The sequence below is a fragment of the Thrips palmi genome, unplaced genomic scaffold (genome assembly GCF_012932325.1).
Source record: "Thrips palmi isolate BJ-2018 unplaced genomic scaffold, TpBJ-2018v1 HiC_scaffold_1, whole genome shotgun sequence".
NCBI lineage: Eukaryota > Metazoa > Arthropoda > Insecta > Thysanoptera > Thripidae > Thrips > Thrips palmi.
Genome location: NW_023144620.1, coordinates 1942032 through 1957329, shown reverse-complemented (window position 1 = coordinate 1957329; position 15298 = coordinate 1942032). Strand labels below are relative to the sequence as shown.

The following is a 15298-nucleotide window of genomic DNA, read 5'->3' as shown; positions in this document are numbered from 1 at the left end:
CTCCCTTCGCTCCCCTCCCCTCCTCTCCATTCGCTCCTCTCCCCTCCCTCCTGGTCCGGTTCCAGCCGTATTTGGCGGGATGTCGGAGCCCGGCTTTGGTGCGACACCCCGCACACCCTCACCCAGGGCACGCCGACAGAGGGTACGGCGGCAGCAATATTAAACACTCGCTAAGTCCAGTCGATCATTCATCAGGCTCACTGTTAAAAGTGCTGGACAGTTCAGTAGACCACGCCTCAGTCTCCATTCATTACGTTATTCCCAATGCAAAAATAAGTACGCCAGGTGAGAAATTCAGCTGAATTTCTGCTGCTATTGAAAGTATGAGTCACTGTTCTCGCTCGAGGTGTTTGAGGGCACTGCATTGGACGCTTTCGAATGCACGGCCGAACTGGTTCACCTGCACCTCGTATAGTAAGTGCCTGCACTAATAACAACAAGCTAGATGTGCGAATGAAGAGAAGAGAAAATATGAATTCCTGCCTGTGTGGTATTTAATACGATAGTAATACACTGTCCACGACAGACAGTGCGAGTCCGATGGTTTAATTAGTATACCAGAACAGAGATTTTTTTACAGTTTTTATTTACATTGTCGATTGAGGAAATTTACAAATTGTTACAGTTTGGCTGTACAAATCTTGTCGAATGGTCTTAACTACACACTCTGAGAAAAAATGACGGTAAATCCTGGATAATTTTTTGCCAAACTTTACCGTACTTCAAAAACCAGTATCCTCCGTACAGTCTACAGTATTTACCGTACTTGTTTTACAAAATATTCCGTAGTCATTTAACAGTAGTTACCGTTCTTCCGTACAGTCCATGCCGTAGGAAAGACCAGATCTGGTCCCAACAAAGGCCGCTTCCAAGAAGTGTCCACATCAGGATCTTGAAAAAAGGGGGTCGACCGACTGAAAAATTTTCTTGCACCTTTCAATAGGTCTCGTCAAGACCTTTCCAACGAGTGGTCGGAAGAGGGGTCCAGGAGTCCGACTTCAGCAGTTGCGTACATCAGGAACTTGGAAAAAGAGGGTCAACCGACTGAACAAAATTATAGCAGTTTTTGATAGGTATTAAAAGTACGGGATTGCCGGGGGAAAATGTACGGGATTCCCTGTAAAAAAAGTACGGCGTTTCCTGTAAAAAAAGTACGGGATTGCCTGTAAAAAAACGACGGCATTGCCCGTTAAAAAAAGTACGGTGAAGTCTGAAGTAATCAGTACAGGATTTACCGTGATCTTTTCTCGCAGTGCATGTTATCCAGTTTGATGCATCAGCGGTGCATCTGATGTGTCTATCCGTCTGCGGCAACTGCACAAAACCGCGCGAAAGTTGCCTACCTACAGGGGTAATGTGCGACTTGTTGCCTACCTTTCAGCCCCCCCCCCCCCTCCCCCTGAATCCGCGCCTGCCAGAGTCGCTAAACAGGACTAGAACCAAGCGTGTGACCCCATCAATGGGTTCCTCGTTTAGAGAGCAATCCGTTGGTGGGGTCACACGTTCGGTTCGAGTCCGATTTAGTGACTGTGGAGCTCAAAACGCGTCTTGAATTTTGGCCGCCTCCAGTGGTCTTCTGGCCCACTGTGCGGGGCGATCCGGCGTGGTTGACGAGTCTCTGCCGCTCGCCAAAAAATGGGCAGTGGAAACTGGAGCAGCGACAATGCGGGGCTCTTTAGGCTTCGCTCGGCCCGGCCTGCGGTCAGTGCCACGCCCTGGCCACGCCGTGCTCCGCCATGCTACGCCCAGGACCGACCCGAGCCCTGTCGGCTGACCGGTTGCCCCCCCCCCCTCCCTCCTCCTCACCGCCCCGCCTTTGCACCGAGCCTACCTAAATACATGTTTCGGAGACCTGCTAAGAAGGATCTATGCGACGGTCAAAACTGGAGATGAAAATTACTACAGGTTTAACATTTTTGTCGCGTGCACTGAAGACCTTAGTGAGTACTCAGTACACTTAAGTTCTCAGTGTGGCTTCAATATGGCGACCAGCTGACGACCCAAACAATGATGTTTTGGCAGTGCTGTAGCACTCGCTGATTGTGATACACAGGCTGTAGCAAGCACTCGATGATGGTGGATCTCAGCAGACCGATTCCGAGAGTCGTTTTCGTCGCTCTGTCTCTCTCGCACTCACGGGGCGTCCCGTGTAGGTGCGAGAGAGACAGAGCGACGAGTCAGCGACACGTAGGGGCAGGGCTGCGCACCTTGAAACCAACCGACGCACTCGCGAAAACGAGCGGGAATCCAATGCACCCCTTCCCTCTTCGATTGATCGGAACAACATGCGCAATTCCGTGCGGGTCTGCGCGCGACGCGTGTTTGTGTGCGAGCGTTTGTTGCTTCGTGTGTGTGTGTGTGTGTGTGTGTGCGTGCGTGCGTGCGTGCGTGTTATGGGTGATGCTGTAATTGCCCTGCTGCCGGGGACCCCGTGCAAAAGGGTGGGGAGGAAGCGCGTCCTCCTGGAGAGGGCAGTGCGGCGGGGCGGGGCGGGGCGGGGCGGGGCGGGGTGCGGCGGGGTGCGGCGGGGCGGGGCGGGGTGTGTTCGGGCGGCCGGGGGCTCCAGCGCCTGGAGGGGAGCGGACGCCGAGCGGACTTCAAAGTAGCGTCGGCCGATTCGGCCGAATGTAGACCAATATAAAAGCCGAGGCGACCCCTGCATGCCGGCATATCAAGTCAAGTGTCTCTGAGTGCGTGAGTGCGTGTGTGCTTGAGTGAAAAACCCCGACAGCAACCCTCTTGGAATACCAGCGTGCTGCCCCACCATGGCGGCGTCCAAGGTACGAGAGTGCCAGCCGAACCAGCCAGCCCAGCCGCGGACCAGGATTTACGTTTTACGTCGCAGTGCAGTGCAGTTGGGGCTGTAGTGGGCCAGAAAACCGGCGCGGCGCGGCGGCCGAAACTCTAGACGCGTTTTGAGCTCCAGAGTCCGTAAACTCGAACCGGACGTGTGACCCCACCTATGAATTGCTCGCTCCGAACGAGGAATCCATTGGTGGGGTCGCTCGATCGGTTCGAGTCCCATTGAGCGACTCTGGAGCTCAAAACGCGTCCGGGATTTTGACCGCCGCCATCAGTCTAGTGGCCCACTGTGTGATGGTGAGCAGTGCATCCCTTTCACAGGGCCTGCACTAGTTGTCTCGGATTGTGACGTCACATGTGTTTCAACGTGAAAACAGGTGTGCCTGTTTGAATGTGACACCCGAGCAACCTTACTGTCTTGTTCATTTTGATGTGACGTCCATGCTGTTGATTGCGGTCGGGGAGTCGCACTCGTTTTAACGTGACAGTGCCCCATTCAAATGAACGTGACTCTTGGCGGTATCACGTGAAAATGCACACTATCATGACAGCTCTATGACGTCACATTCATATGAACGTGACAATGGGGTGGATACTTTTGTGTCACACTCGAACAGGCATAGTGTGGTTTACACGTTGAAATGAATGGGACGTCACTCTCAGACTAACGGTGTGCCGATAGCATTCTGGACAACGCCCGCAAGACTCTCTTCGTTTAGCTCTGTGCCCACTTCGTGCAACAGGTGAAACGTGAACATGTCCAGGAACACACCGAATTCTCTTTTCAGTGTGAAAGAAGTGCTTCGTTGTGATGTTAAATCTCTTGCTCGACTCTAGCCATTGATAAATTTCTTAATTTTTCTTATATTTCTTATTATATTTCTAAGTCTTATTCTGCTAAATTCGTCAATTTCTTGCGATTGCTCATTCACGATGCGCACAGTGAATTCTCAGTGTCGTATTTTTCTGCGTCACTCTGCAAAAAAAAGTGTTGAAAATTCTGATAATTTAGACGAATCAATTTTGTCAGACTTAGCTGTTGTTCGTAAAATTCGTGCAACTTTTGAGCTCCTTGCCTCTTGAGTTGGTGCTCGCTTGTCCAGAGAACCAAAAGGTTTCGTTCACGTTCCACAAGACTTTTTCTGTCGCCAAAATAATGCGCCCCGAAAATTTGGTGCTCAATATGATTGTCTATACTCGTTAAAACAGTGTCTGCACTAATGAGTCATGAGCGTCATGAGTCAACAGTGGGGCATTGAAAGTTCACCTCGTTGTGCGTTGTGCGGGTGGGTGTCAGATCCGAAGCAGGGTGACATGTGGCTCCGAGCGGCTAATTTACGCCCCAGTGGCCTGTACTGTACTCTCTGTGTGTGTGTGTGTGTGTGTGTGTGTGTGTGTTTGTGTGTGTGTGGAACCGCATTGATTGCGGTCGCCCTGCACTGCCCTGACGCTGCTTGCGCGACCAAGCCTCACTGATGCGTGTTTATAGGTCACTGCGGCGGAGGCGAAAATAGTGCCGATGAAAGCTGAAACCTGAATCAGTGGTCAATCGTTTGGCTGGACAGAAGACTTCTGTCATTTTTTTAAAAGTCATGTTAAAATTTACCCGACGCACAATTCCTGACTTTTGACTTGACTTTTGTTGAGGTCTTGTCCGGTCCTGTGAAAAAAGTCCACCTTATTCCATGTCTCTCCAAATTAAAGGGCGCGACAGTTTTTTTTTTGCCACTCCCCTGCAGCGGCGTCATGAAGTCGTATTCCACAGTGTGCGAGACGAGCGTGTCACCGCACGTCCATTCATTGGGATTTAGTTGGTGCACTCGTGTAAATCTTGTCAGAATGTCAGAATCGTGTCTGAAAACCTGATCAAAATTCGCGCACCTCTGAAAGCTGAAAACATGTTCTGACATTCTGCAGAGCTCAGGCCATTAATATCAGCATAAGTTTTCAGAATTTCAGCTTTCAGAGGTGCGTGAATTTTGATCAGGATTTCAGACATGTTTCTGACATTCTGACAAAATTTACACGAGTGTGCTCCAGCCGTTTGTGACCTGATGGAGCAGCACGTTGAACTGCAAACCGGGAGGGACCCGCATGCCCACCCCATACTCGCACACGTGCGAGTGTGTGTGTGTGAGTGTGTATTCGCGTGCGAATGTGTGTGTGTGCGTGCGCGCGCGCGCGTGTGTGTGTGCGTATGCACAAGTGCGTGCGCGGGCGACACGTGCATCCCTCATTACTGGCGGCGGAACCCGTCCAACCGCTCCAGATTCAGCACTCTCAGACTATTTCACACATTGCGACATCTCCTTCCATTACACCCGGACCCGCCCCGCCCCGGGCCGCCCCCGCCGCGAGGTGGACCTGACCTGCCGCGTGGTCACGGCGGCAGCGGTCCAGGTGAGGTGGGGCGGGGCGGGGCGGGGTGGGGCGAGGCAGTGTCGCCCTGTGGGGGTCGCCATCTGATAAGCGCCCCGACCCGACACACTGCTCGCGGCGTCTCGTCATCGTAGACATCCAGCCGGTCGGCCGTGATTGTCTATCGGCTTCACCACCTGCATGCAGCCTGCAGGCTCGTTCCGAGGGATCGTCGCTCTGTCTCTCTCGCACCTGTACTGGACGCCTCATGGGAGCGAGAGAGACAGAGCGACGAAAACGACTCTCAGAATCAGTGTGCTGGCTCATTCTGAAGGATCGTCGTTGTGTCTGTCGCACTCATGGGGCGGCCCGGAAGGGTGCGAGAGAGACAGAGCGACGTCGCGACTTATTTTTGGAATCGCCTGGCTGCGTTGTAGTCCTGCAGTCCAAGGCGATTTTTTGTGGCATTGGGCGTATAGGTAGGGTTTGTCCCACATCGTGCCTAAATTCAACGAAATTTCCCGTAGTTTCCCGTAGAGTAGCGCGTTGTTTCGTGCAGACCGGGGCAGTTGCCGCAGTGAGTAAAGAAGTAAACGAAATTAAACGAACACAGCTCTGCAGGCTTATCATCTTACGTTGGTTTTCGTGCGTAATACGATGATTTTCCCAATGGGTAAGGTACGCCCAAATTTCCAACCTGCATAATACGCACGAATGTCTATCGTCAGGTACGCAGGATTTTCACGTAATGCCGCAGGGGTTTTCAACGTATTACGCACGTTGTCAACTAAGGTACTTTGGTTGCGATTGTAGTACGATGAATTTTACGTAATACGCATGTTTTGATTACAGCGTATGTTCTTCGCGTTACCATGTAAATGATCACGTGTGTGACGATGGTCTTGTGATTTACCTGCTCTGGACCTTACGAGCATGGTGCTTGAGTACCGTGCTCGAAGGACCACCATGCCATGCCGTGGCGTGGCTGGCTTGCCTGGCTTGGCGTGGGGGGCTTGGCGGGGCGAAGGCTTGCCGTGGCGTGGCGTGGCTTGCCGTGCCGTGCGCTCCGAGCCGCTTGTCCAGGCCGCGCTCAACACGCCTCGCTTTACGCCTTTGTCGTGATGACCGCGTTACTCGCTCACCTCCGCGACCCGCGACGCGCCGGGCGCGTTCTGCGTGATTCATAAACCTACTTGCCCCGCCCGCCCCCTCCCTGCTGCCCCCGCGTGCCCCTCCTCCCCCTCCCCTCCCGCGGCCCGCTGGCTGCCGACGGCCCGCTACAATGCCGCCCACCGGCCGCACGGCCGTCGGAGTGACTGATCCCCGATCTGATGGTCAGGGCGATACCATGTGGGATTATCATTATGCATGTCGGTGACCAGGTCGCCGGGCCGGCCGGGGCGTGGCGCAAAAGCCCCCCGGGCGGCCGCGCACAGTGGGCCAGAAGACCGGTGGAGGCGGACAAAACTCGAGACACGTTTTGAGCTCCAGAGTCGCTAAACAGGACTAAACAGAACGTGTGACCCCACCAATGGATTGCTCTTCGAACGAGGAATCCATTGGTGGGGGTCACGCGCTCGGTTCGAGGCCAGTTTAGCGACTCTGAGCTCAAAACGCGTCTAGAGTTTTGTCCGCCTCCACCGGTCTTCTGGCCCACTGTGCCGCGGCCCCGCCGTGCGTGCTGCGTGCGGCCGGCACAGTGTCGCCGCGTCGGAGGCGGGGAGGTCAGGCCGCTGGCTGTTGGGTCACTGCGCCGACGAGTGGCGCGCCGAATTAATGAGACCGCCGGAGAGAGATATCGGGAATTTCGTTTGGATTGCACAAAGGAAGGAAGGTCCGGCAGTCCGTTTCGAGCGCGAGTCACGACCCTGAGCAGTGTGCTCGCCACAAACTTGGCGAGCCGTTTTGAATGCCGAAAATTGGCAAGCCTCCCCAGTTTGCTCAAATTTGGCATTGCAGGTGCCCGGAGCTCCAAATACTAGCAAGCTGATTTACATTTCAGGTCAAGGCTTGCCACTTTTGGCGATGAAAACGGCCTGCCAATTTTGCAGGCGTGGATACAGCGGGGTGGGGTGGGGGGGATGCGCCCCCCCTCCATAGCCCCTAGATAGCCGCCTGAAAGGCAGGCAACAAGTGCTACTTTGCCCCCACCTCCCCCCACCCCCACCCCTAAGCCGCCTCTGGATCCGCCACTGCAACAATTGCAGTGGAATTATTTTGAGGCAAGCAAACTTGCTCCCAGGTTTTCAGTATGGAAGTCTGTCAGACCCTTCTTGCTTTCAAAACTAGTGGCGTTACTTTACAGTGCCTTTCCATCGGTTTTTCCGCTAGACATGCGTTGTTATTCTGCCCGCTGCACTTTTCTCGCTTGATTTAGCGCTCGTTCATTAATTAAGGCCGCGAAGGGCGAAGGCCTGTCTCGCCTCACTGTCGATAAGTCATCCTGTCCCTAGAGAGGGGCGGGGCGGGGCGGTGTGGGGCGGGGTGAGGCGTGCCGGACCGGTATCCCCGCGCGCACCGCGCCGCACTGCGCGCAGACAGAGGCGCGGCCCGCCGGCCCGCCCACTAGGGCCGCTAGTGTGGCCCACTGCCGGCGACGCCACCACACTAGACTGATTCCGCACAGAGCGGCCGTCGTCGGTCGGTCTCTGTCGCACCGAAACGGAGCGCCCCAGGAGTGCGAGAGAGAGGAGAGAGAGAGAGAGAGAGAGAGAGAGAGAGAGAGAGAGAGAGAGAGAGAGAGAGAGAGAGAGAGGAGGCAGCCCTCTCGGAATCAGTCTAGTGGGAGTGCGCCGTGCCGCCGTGCCAACTAGGAGGACAATGAATGACGCCCCGCGCACGCACGACGCGCCGCCATGTCGCTCGCCGCACCGCGACCGCATCCTCGCCCTCGCGCGCCGCCCCCTCGGCGGCGTCCTCGCGCTCAGCGTCGGCGTCCTCGAGCTTGCCGTCGATGTCCAGGAGCTAGAAGTAGGCGTCCTCGAGCTCGGCGTCGGCGTCCTCGAGCTCGGCGTCGATGTCCAGGAGGCGACCTCGAGCTCGGCGTCGGCGTCCTCGAGCTCGGCGTCGACGTCCTACGTGCACCTGCCGCCGGCCTCACCCTTTCCTCCGAGAGTCGTTTTCGTCACTCTGTCCCTCGCACTCATAGGGCGCCCCGAACAGGTGCGAGAGAGACGGCGCGACTAAATCGACTCTCTCTCGGAACCAGTCTGCAATCACCCTCACCTCACTCTGCTTTCCGATTCACTGTTCTCTGGTCCGCGGACCTTTGCACCTCGCCGTCGACGCCCCCCTCCCCTCTCCAAGTTCGCAGTGCCCAAGTTCGCGGCCGCTAGCCGCCCCTCCCCGCCGTCATCGTAAATGAGGCGGAATGTTGATCGGCCGGCGCATGTGTCCGAGTGTGGACCTCAAGGTCGTCTCTGTGTGTATGTGTGTGTGCGTATGTATGTGTCCGGGGAGGGAAAAGGGGGGGGGGTCCAAATAGGGCGCGACCGCGTCCAGAAAGGCGTGGCGTGGAGGAGCACGTCTAGTGGGTCGGGGTGGCGAGTCCAGCAGCTGTCTGGCGGGCCGGGCGGGCGGGGCGGGGCGGGGCGAGGCCCCCTCGACAATGCGAATGTAGAGCGATCGAACTGGACCGGCGGGCCGCTTTTAGCCGGAACCACATTGCGTCAGGGTGTCCGGCGGGCTCCTCTGTTGCAACGGGTGCAGACGGGGGCGGCTGGCCGTGCCGGCCCTCGGCCCTGCCGTGCCCTGCCGTGCCCTACAACGCCCTGTCCTCGGCGCGCCTCGCCGTCGTCTCTTTTGCCGTTCGGGGAATGCGAGCCCTTGGCCCTCGGCCCGTCTGGCTGCAGGGCGTGCCGGCGTGCCCGAGGTGGGCTTGTCGCCGTCTCCCTCGCACCCTCATGGAGAACCCCACGAGTGCGACGGAGACAGCGCGACGAATCGAGTCCTCTGACTCACTCGGCCGAGATCGTCCCGATGTTAACGCTGTGCTTCTCCCGCAGGCCCTGGCCGTCGTGCTGCTCGGTCTGCTGGCCCAGACCTTGGCGCACTACGACCCCGAGCAGGAGTACAGGCGGCGTGAGGCGCAGATCGCGTGCGCGACGCCCGGCCACGCCCTGGGCCTGTCGCCCGCCGCCTACGCCGGCTACTCCGGCTTCGCCAGCAACGCGCTCTCCTCCTACTCCGCCAGCGGCGCCTACTCGGCCTTCTCCGCCAGCCCCGCGGTGTCCGCCTTCTCCGCCACCCCCGGCTTCTCGTCCTACTCCGTGAGCCCCGCCGTGTCGGCCTACTCGGCCACCCCCGGGTTCGCGTCGTACTCCGCCGGCCCCGCTGTGGCGGCCTACTCCGCCACCCCCGCCGTGGCCGTGTCCAAGGCCTACCTGCCCCCGGCGCCCGCCATCAAGGTAAGCGTTGGGAAGCTCCCGCCCAAGCCTCTGGGACGCTTGGGAACTGCCAACTAAACGACACTTTGTTGATTTCCAGGTCGCCGCCCCTGCCGTGGCCACCTACGCCGCTGCCCCCGCTAAAATTGCCTACGCCGCTGCCCCCGCCGTGGCCACCTACGCCGCTGCCCCCGCTAAAATTGCCTACGCCGCTGCCCCCGCCGTAGCCACCTACGCTGCCGCCCCCGCTAAGATTGCCTACGCCGCTGCCCCCGCCGTCGCTACCTACGCCGCCGCTCCCGCTAAGGTTGCCTACGCTACCGCCCCCGCCGTGGCCACCTACGCCGCTGCCCCCGCCAAGATCGCTTACAGCGCCGCCCCCGCTGTGTCGTCCTCCTACATCACCACCGGCGCCGTTAAGGTCGCCTCTGCTGGCTCTGCCTACTCTGCCTACTCCGCCGGCCCCGCCGTCACTGCCTACTCCGCTACCCCCGCGGTCGCTGCCTACTCCGCTACCCCCGCGGTCGCCGCCTACTCAGCCACCCCCGCCGTGGCCGCCTACGCCGCTACCCCCGCTAAGATCGCCTACAGTGCTGCCCCCGCCGTGTCATCCTCCTACATCTCCACCGGAGCCGTCAAGTACGCTGCCGCCGCCCCCGCCGTGGCCACCTACGCCGCTGCCCCCGCTGTCGCCACCTACGCCGCCGCGCCCGCCAAGGTTGCCTACTCTGCCGCCCCCGCCGTGGCCACCTACGCCGCTGCCCCCGCCAAGATCGCCTACAGCGCCGCCCCCGCCGTGTCCTCCTCCTACATCACCACCGGCGCCGTTAAGGTCGCTTCCGCTGGCTCTGCCTACTCTGCCTACTCCGCCGGCCCCGCCGTCGCCGCCTACTCCGCCACCCCCGCTGTAGCCACTTACTCCTCCTCCCCTGCCGTGGCGACCTACGCCGCGTCCCCCGCTGTTGCCACCTACGCCGCCACCCCCGCCGTCCACGCTTACTCTGCCGCCCCCGCCGTCCACGCTTACTCCGCCGCCCCCGCCGTGGCCACCTACGCCGCTGCCCCCGCCAAGATCGCCTACAGCGCCGCCCCCGCCGTCTCCTCCTCCTACATCACCACCGGCGCCGTTAAGGTCGCCTCCGCTGGCTCCGCCTACTCTGCCTACTCCGCCGGCCCCGCCGTCGCTGCCTACTCTGCCGCCCCCGCCGTGGCCGCCTACTCCGCCGCCCCCGCCGTCGCTAGCTACGCCACCGCTCCCGTCAAGGTACGTCAAGTGCACACGTGTGCGGCGTCGCGCGCCTCGCTGGACTGCCGAATCACTTTCCAAGTCATTACCGCGTTGTGCAACGCACGCATGACGGCTAACTAGACCGCCTCCGGCGCGGCCCGTCCGCCGGACCTGCAGACTGCTTCCGAGAGTCGTTTTCGTCGCTCTGTCTCTCCCGCACTCATGGGGCACCACTGAAAAGTGCGAGAGGGACAGAGCGGCGACAACGACTCTCGGAAGCAGTCTGCAGCGTTACTAATGTGGACACGCGTCGCCACCGACTTTCGACAACCACCTCGTCATCGTCGTCCTGATGGTCTTGTTGTCGTTGCAGGTCGCCGCCGCGTACGCTGCCCCCGTGCAGACCGCCTACGCCGGCTACGCCCCCGCCGCCCCCGTCCTGCAGTACGCCCCCGCCGCCCACCTGAAGGCCATCACCCCCGCCGCCCTCAAGAAGGTCCACCACAAGCACCTCGAGGAATACGTGAGTACCGTTGTTGATAAAGCAGCTTGGAACCTTGAGTGTTTGGCTTATTTTGTGCGGAGCGCAGTGGACCAGAAGACCGGTGGATGCGGTCAAAATCACAGACAGGTTTTGAGCTCCAGAGTAGCTGAATTTGACTGGAATCACACGTGTGACCCCACCAATGGATTGCTCTCCGGACGAGGAATCCATTGGTGGGGTCACACGTTCGGTTCGAGTTCTCTTTAGCGACTCAGGAGCTCAAAACGCGTCTGGTGTTTCGGCCGCCTCCACCGGTCTTCTGGCCCACTGTGCGACGGCGGGTTGACCTGACACGTTTCTTCTCCCTGCGCAGGACGACCACCCCAGGTACGCGTTCGAGTACGGCGTGTCCGACCCCCACACCGGCGACCAGAAGGAGCAGCGCGAGGAGCGCGACGGCGACGTGGTCAAGGGCCAGTACTCCGTGGTGGAGCCCGACGGCTCGGTGCGCACCGTCAACTACGTGGCCGACTGGGAGACCGGCTTCCACGCCACCGTGTCCAAGGACGCCCCCAACCACAAGATCGGCACCGTCCACTAGCAAGTGTCGCGGCGCTAGTTGTCGTAGCGGTTCCAGAGCCGGCCTAAAGGACGGGCAATGTAGCACTCTTTGCTTACTTACAGTGGCGACGTGTGGCTTTTTGCCTACCTGTCAGGCGGCTGTTTAGGGGCCAGGGGGGTCAATAGTTCTGTTGCCCCCTCCTCTCCCCCACTGGATCCGCGCATGTCGTCTCCGCGCGCGGCCTCACGCCGAAGCAGTGCGTGATTGGCTTCGCGCTTCGCCCCCCAGTCAGTCCGTTGGTTCCGAATGACGTCACCGCCGCGGATGTTGGTTCGCGGCACTGCAAGTCAGCCGGCCCCACAATGCTCATTGTGCACTGCACTGTATTATTTTTCCGCCCCCGACAGTGTCGTGCAAACAGGCGACTATTGCCTCATCAATCGTTATGACATCGCTCTCTGATCCCCTTGGCACACCAACGCCGGGCCTTTTGCGTGAGGCCGCGCTCTGGGAGACGTCGTCTCCAATGTGATTGTGAAGTTACTTTTAGGACTTACCAGTGTTTCGCTAACCTACGCACCATTTTGTTTTACTCGTGGGTTTCGAAGCAGTTTTTTTTTTTATATGTTGTAGTTTTACGTTGTTCTTCTCATCTCATCCCTTTGCATATTCTCATTATCACTTACGACCACAGACGTGTGGTACTAGTCCCCTTTCATCGCGTCATCGCCTCGAGGCGCTTTTGTGAGCTCCTTTCATTACATTAATGGAGGACTCTATGGTTAACAGGCGTGTACAAAGCCTTCTTGTGTACCTAAGCAGCAACGCAAAGTTACCCGAAACGCCACTGCCCCGCTCTTTGTGCAATTATTTTTTTTGTTAATGTTATTGTGTCCTCTGTTACTCAACGATGTAATGTGGTTTGTTCGTTACTCAGCCTGCACATATAACGCAACGAATGTCAATTTATTTTTTTGAATAATAGTGCTTTTGTAATGATAAATAAAACGTGATATAAAAGAATCAACGACTTACCAGTTCCCCCCAAAGCCTGGTCAGTAGGCAACCCCTCTGCCACCTGCACAGCGAGTCGACAGCGAGTGTTGCCATCGAGACGTACGTTTAATTTCTTCCGCAGCCGTGCGGGCTGACAGACACACCTAAGACCAATCACAGGGGAGTGCGCCCTATAGCAGTGGCCAGCTCGTCGTGAACACTGGTTGCCAACAAATGTGACGTCATATTCGTTCGAATGTGAATTTAGTCACGTTCGTTTGAATATGATGTCACATTCGTTTGAATGTGATCAAACGTTCAAACGAACGTTGACCACCCTCTTTAACGGCCGTAGTCACCCCTTCCAACGAAGGGTGACACATATTCCACGAAGGTACATAAATTTACACTCCAACGAATATGACGTCACATTCGTTGGCTACCAGTGTAAGGTCCTTGGTCGGCCTGGGTTCGGCTCCCATAAGCAAACCAACATTTTCCTTCCCAGTTCATTCACGCTCAAAGAAAAATCCAGGACTAAAAGTCCAAGTTTGAACGACGCAATCAGATGTGTCTCGGTGCCTTAGATTGCAGAGGCAGGGACCTCCCGGAGACCTGGGTTCGACTCACTGGCATGGCATCATGCCGATTTTGTGATCTTCACGTTCTTTCCTGTGACATGTCAAAAGAGTAGTCTACCTCTCGAAGGTGGTAACAATGGAGAGAGTCCCCTTCGGATATTTCGAGCAATATATCTAGCCGAAGCGCGGAGAGACGCTGCCTCCGCGGGCGAACAGCAGCACAACGCGACGGCTGGCGCAAGGCTGGCCGGTGCGACCTTAGCCAGTCGCACTGCGCCAGCGAAGGTAGACCACCCCTTTGGCACGCCACTGGGAACAGGTGCAAAACACGGTATCGGTGCATTGCCGCGCCTGGGACTCGAACCAAAGTCAGAGTCAGCGCGACCATTTATTATGCGCTCCCTGAGCCACGGAGACAGACAGGAATGATTTTGCCTAAACTTAAAATGACGGTATCGGATTCTTCGTTGAGGAAATGTACTGGGCTGGAGAAGACAACTAGGCACGTTGGTGCATGGGAGTCGCGAACCCAGGTCCCCTCCCTGCCGGCAGCTACTACCTACGGAAATTTTTTTCTTGAGACATTTGGAGAGTCCTCTGAGGCTCGCTGCTAACAGGTGTGCACCGGAGTCGAATGGGTTGCCTGTGCTGACGGCGCAAAGATGACTGGGCTGCCCAGACCCCCTCCCCGCCCTGCCCCCGCCAGATCAGCGAGTTCGTTCACCAGCGAGAACCGCAGAGCGCGCAGAGTGGGCCAGAAGACCACAGAAGACCGGGGCAGGCGGCCAAAACTATAGACGCTTTCTGAGCTTCATGTTACTTAAGAAGGACACAAATCAAACGAGTAACCCCACCAATGGATTGCTCTCCGAACGAGGAGTCCATTGGTGGTGGGGTCAACACGTTCTGTTCGAGTCCCATTTAGTGACTCTGGAGGCCAAAACGCGTCCGAGATTTTAACCGCCTCCACCGTTCTGGCTCACTGAACAGACCCACCACCATCTTACGCGAATTCTTGGCTCACTAAATCTTCTTCTCTCACAACACATTGCAACACACTGCCTGAGCGACGCCTCCTTTTTTCTGTCCTTAATTTTCGACCCTCAATTTGTCTCACTTTGCGTGTGTGTGTTGTTGTGTGTGTTGTTGTGTGTGTTGTTGTGTGTGTTTGTGTGTGTGCACCTCGCACGAAGTACAGAGTGCCGCCATAAAGAAGCAAATCCCCGCTGCACCTCTATTACAGGCAGTAGCCGCCAGACACCCGGTCTTGACAGTGCAGCAGCCACGCACTCACTCTATCTTACTCTCTCTGTCTCTGTCTCTCTCTCTCTCTCTCTCTCTCTCTCTCTCTCTCTCTCTCTCTCTCTCTCTCTCTCTCTCTCTCTCTCTCACACACACACACACACACACACACTCGCACACACACTCGCACACACGAACCCATACAAAGTGGCTTTTTTTTGGCGACGGCACCAGGGCCACCCTTTAGCACCCGTTGTATTATCCGTTTCCGCTGCGCTGCCGTGGCGTGGCGTGGCGTGGCGTGCCGTGCCCCGTGGTGCCCTGGGAACGCTGCGAACCTTGCCCCGGCCGTTCACGCCCGTTATAAATTCGGCTCGGCGTGACGCGACTGTGGCACTCTGTAAACCAACACACGCGTAAAAAACAACAACAACAACAAAAACATGAAAACAATTATTAACACTCATACAAATAGCTCACTCACAAGCTGACTTCAATACCGAAGTGACGAAGGCCCCTACAATTTTACAGTGGGCCAGCCCTCTGATGCCCCGATGGCCTTCAAAATCGGAGCCGGGCCCTCGTCGTCGGCGACACTGCTTGAAACAGCAACAAATTGTTGAAAAAGTTGGAATTCGCAAACAGAAGCCGTAAATCCGG

At 57.4% G+C, this 15298-nt stretch overlaps 1 protein-coding gene across 1 annotated transcript; it reads left to right on the top strand.

The window, feature by feature from the left end:
* The first annotated feature begins 2670 nt into the window (after positions 1-2670).
* LOC117643092 (ice-structuring glycoprotein) lies at positions 2671-12842 on the top strand. The gene is made up of 5 exons (XM_034381763.1): positions 2671-2780; positions 9165-9566; positions 9646-10809; positions 11147-11296; positions 11631-12842. The coding sequence occupies exons 1-5, from the start codon at positions 2766-2768 to the stop codon at positions 11856-11858; spliced, it is 1959 nt and encodes a 652-aa protein (XP_034237654.1). The 5' UTR covers positions 2671-2765; the 3' UTR covers positions 11859-12842.
* Positions 12843-15298: the final 2456 nt, after the last annotated feature.

Excerpts from the sequence above, each read along its gene's own strand:
- LOC117643092 (XM_034381763.1), top strand. Across the intron at positions 10,810-11,146 it reads ACGCCACCGCTCCCGTCAAG|GTCGCCGCCGCGTACGCTGC; the intron begins GTACGTCAAGTG and ends TTGTCGTTGCAG. Across the intron at positions 11,297-11,630 it reads ACAAGCACCTCGAGGAATAC|GACGACCACCCCAGGTACGC; the intron begins GTGAGTACCGTT and ends CTCCCTGCGCAG.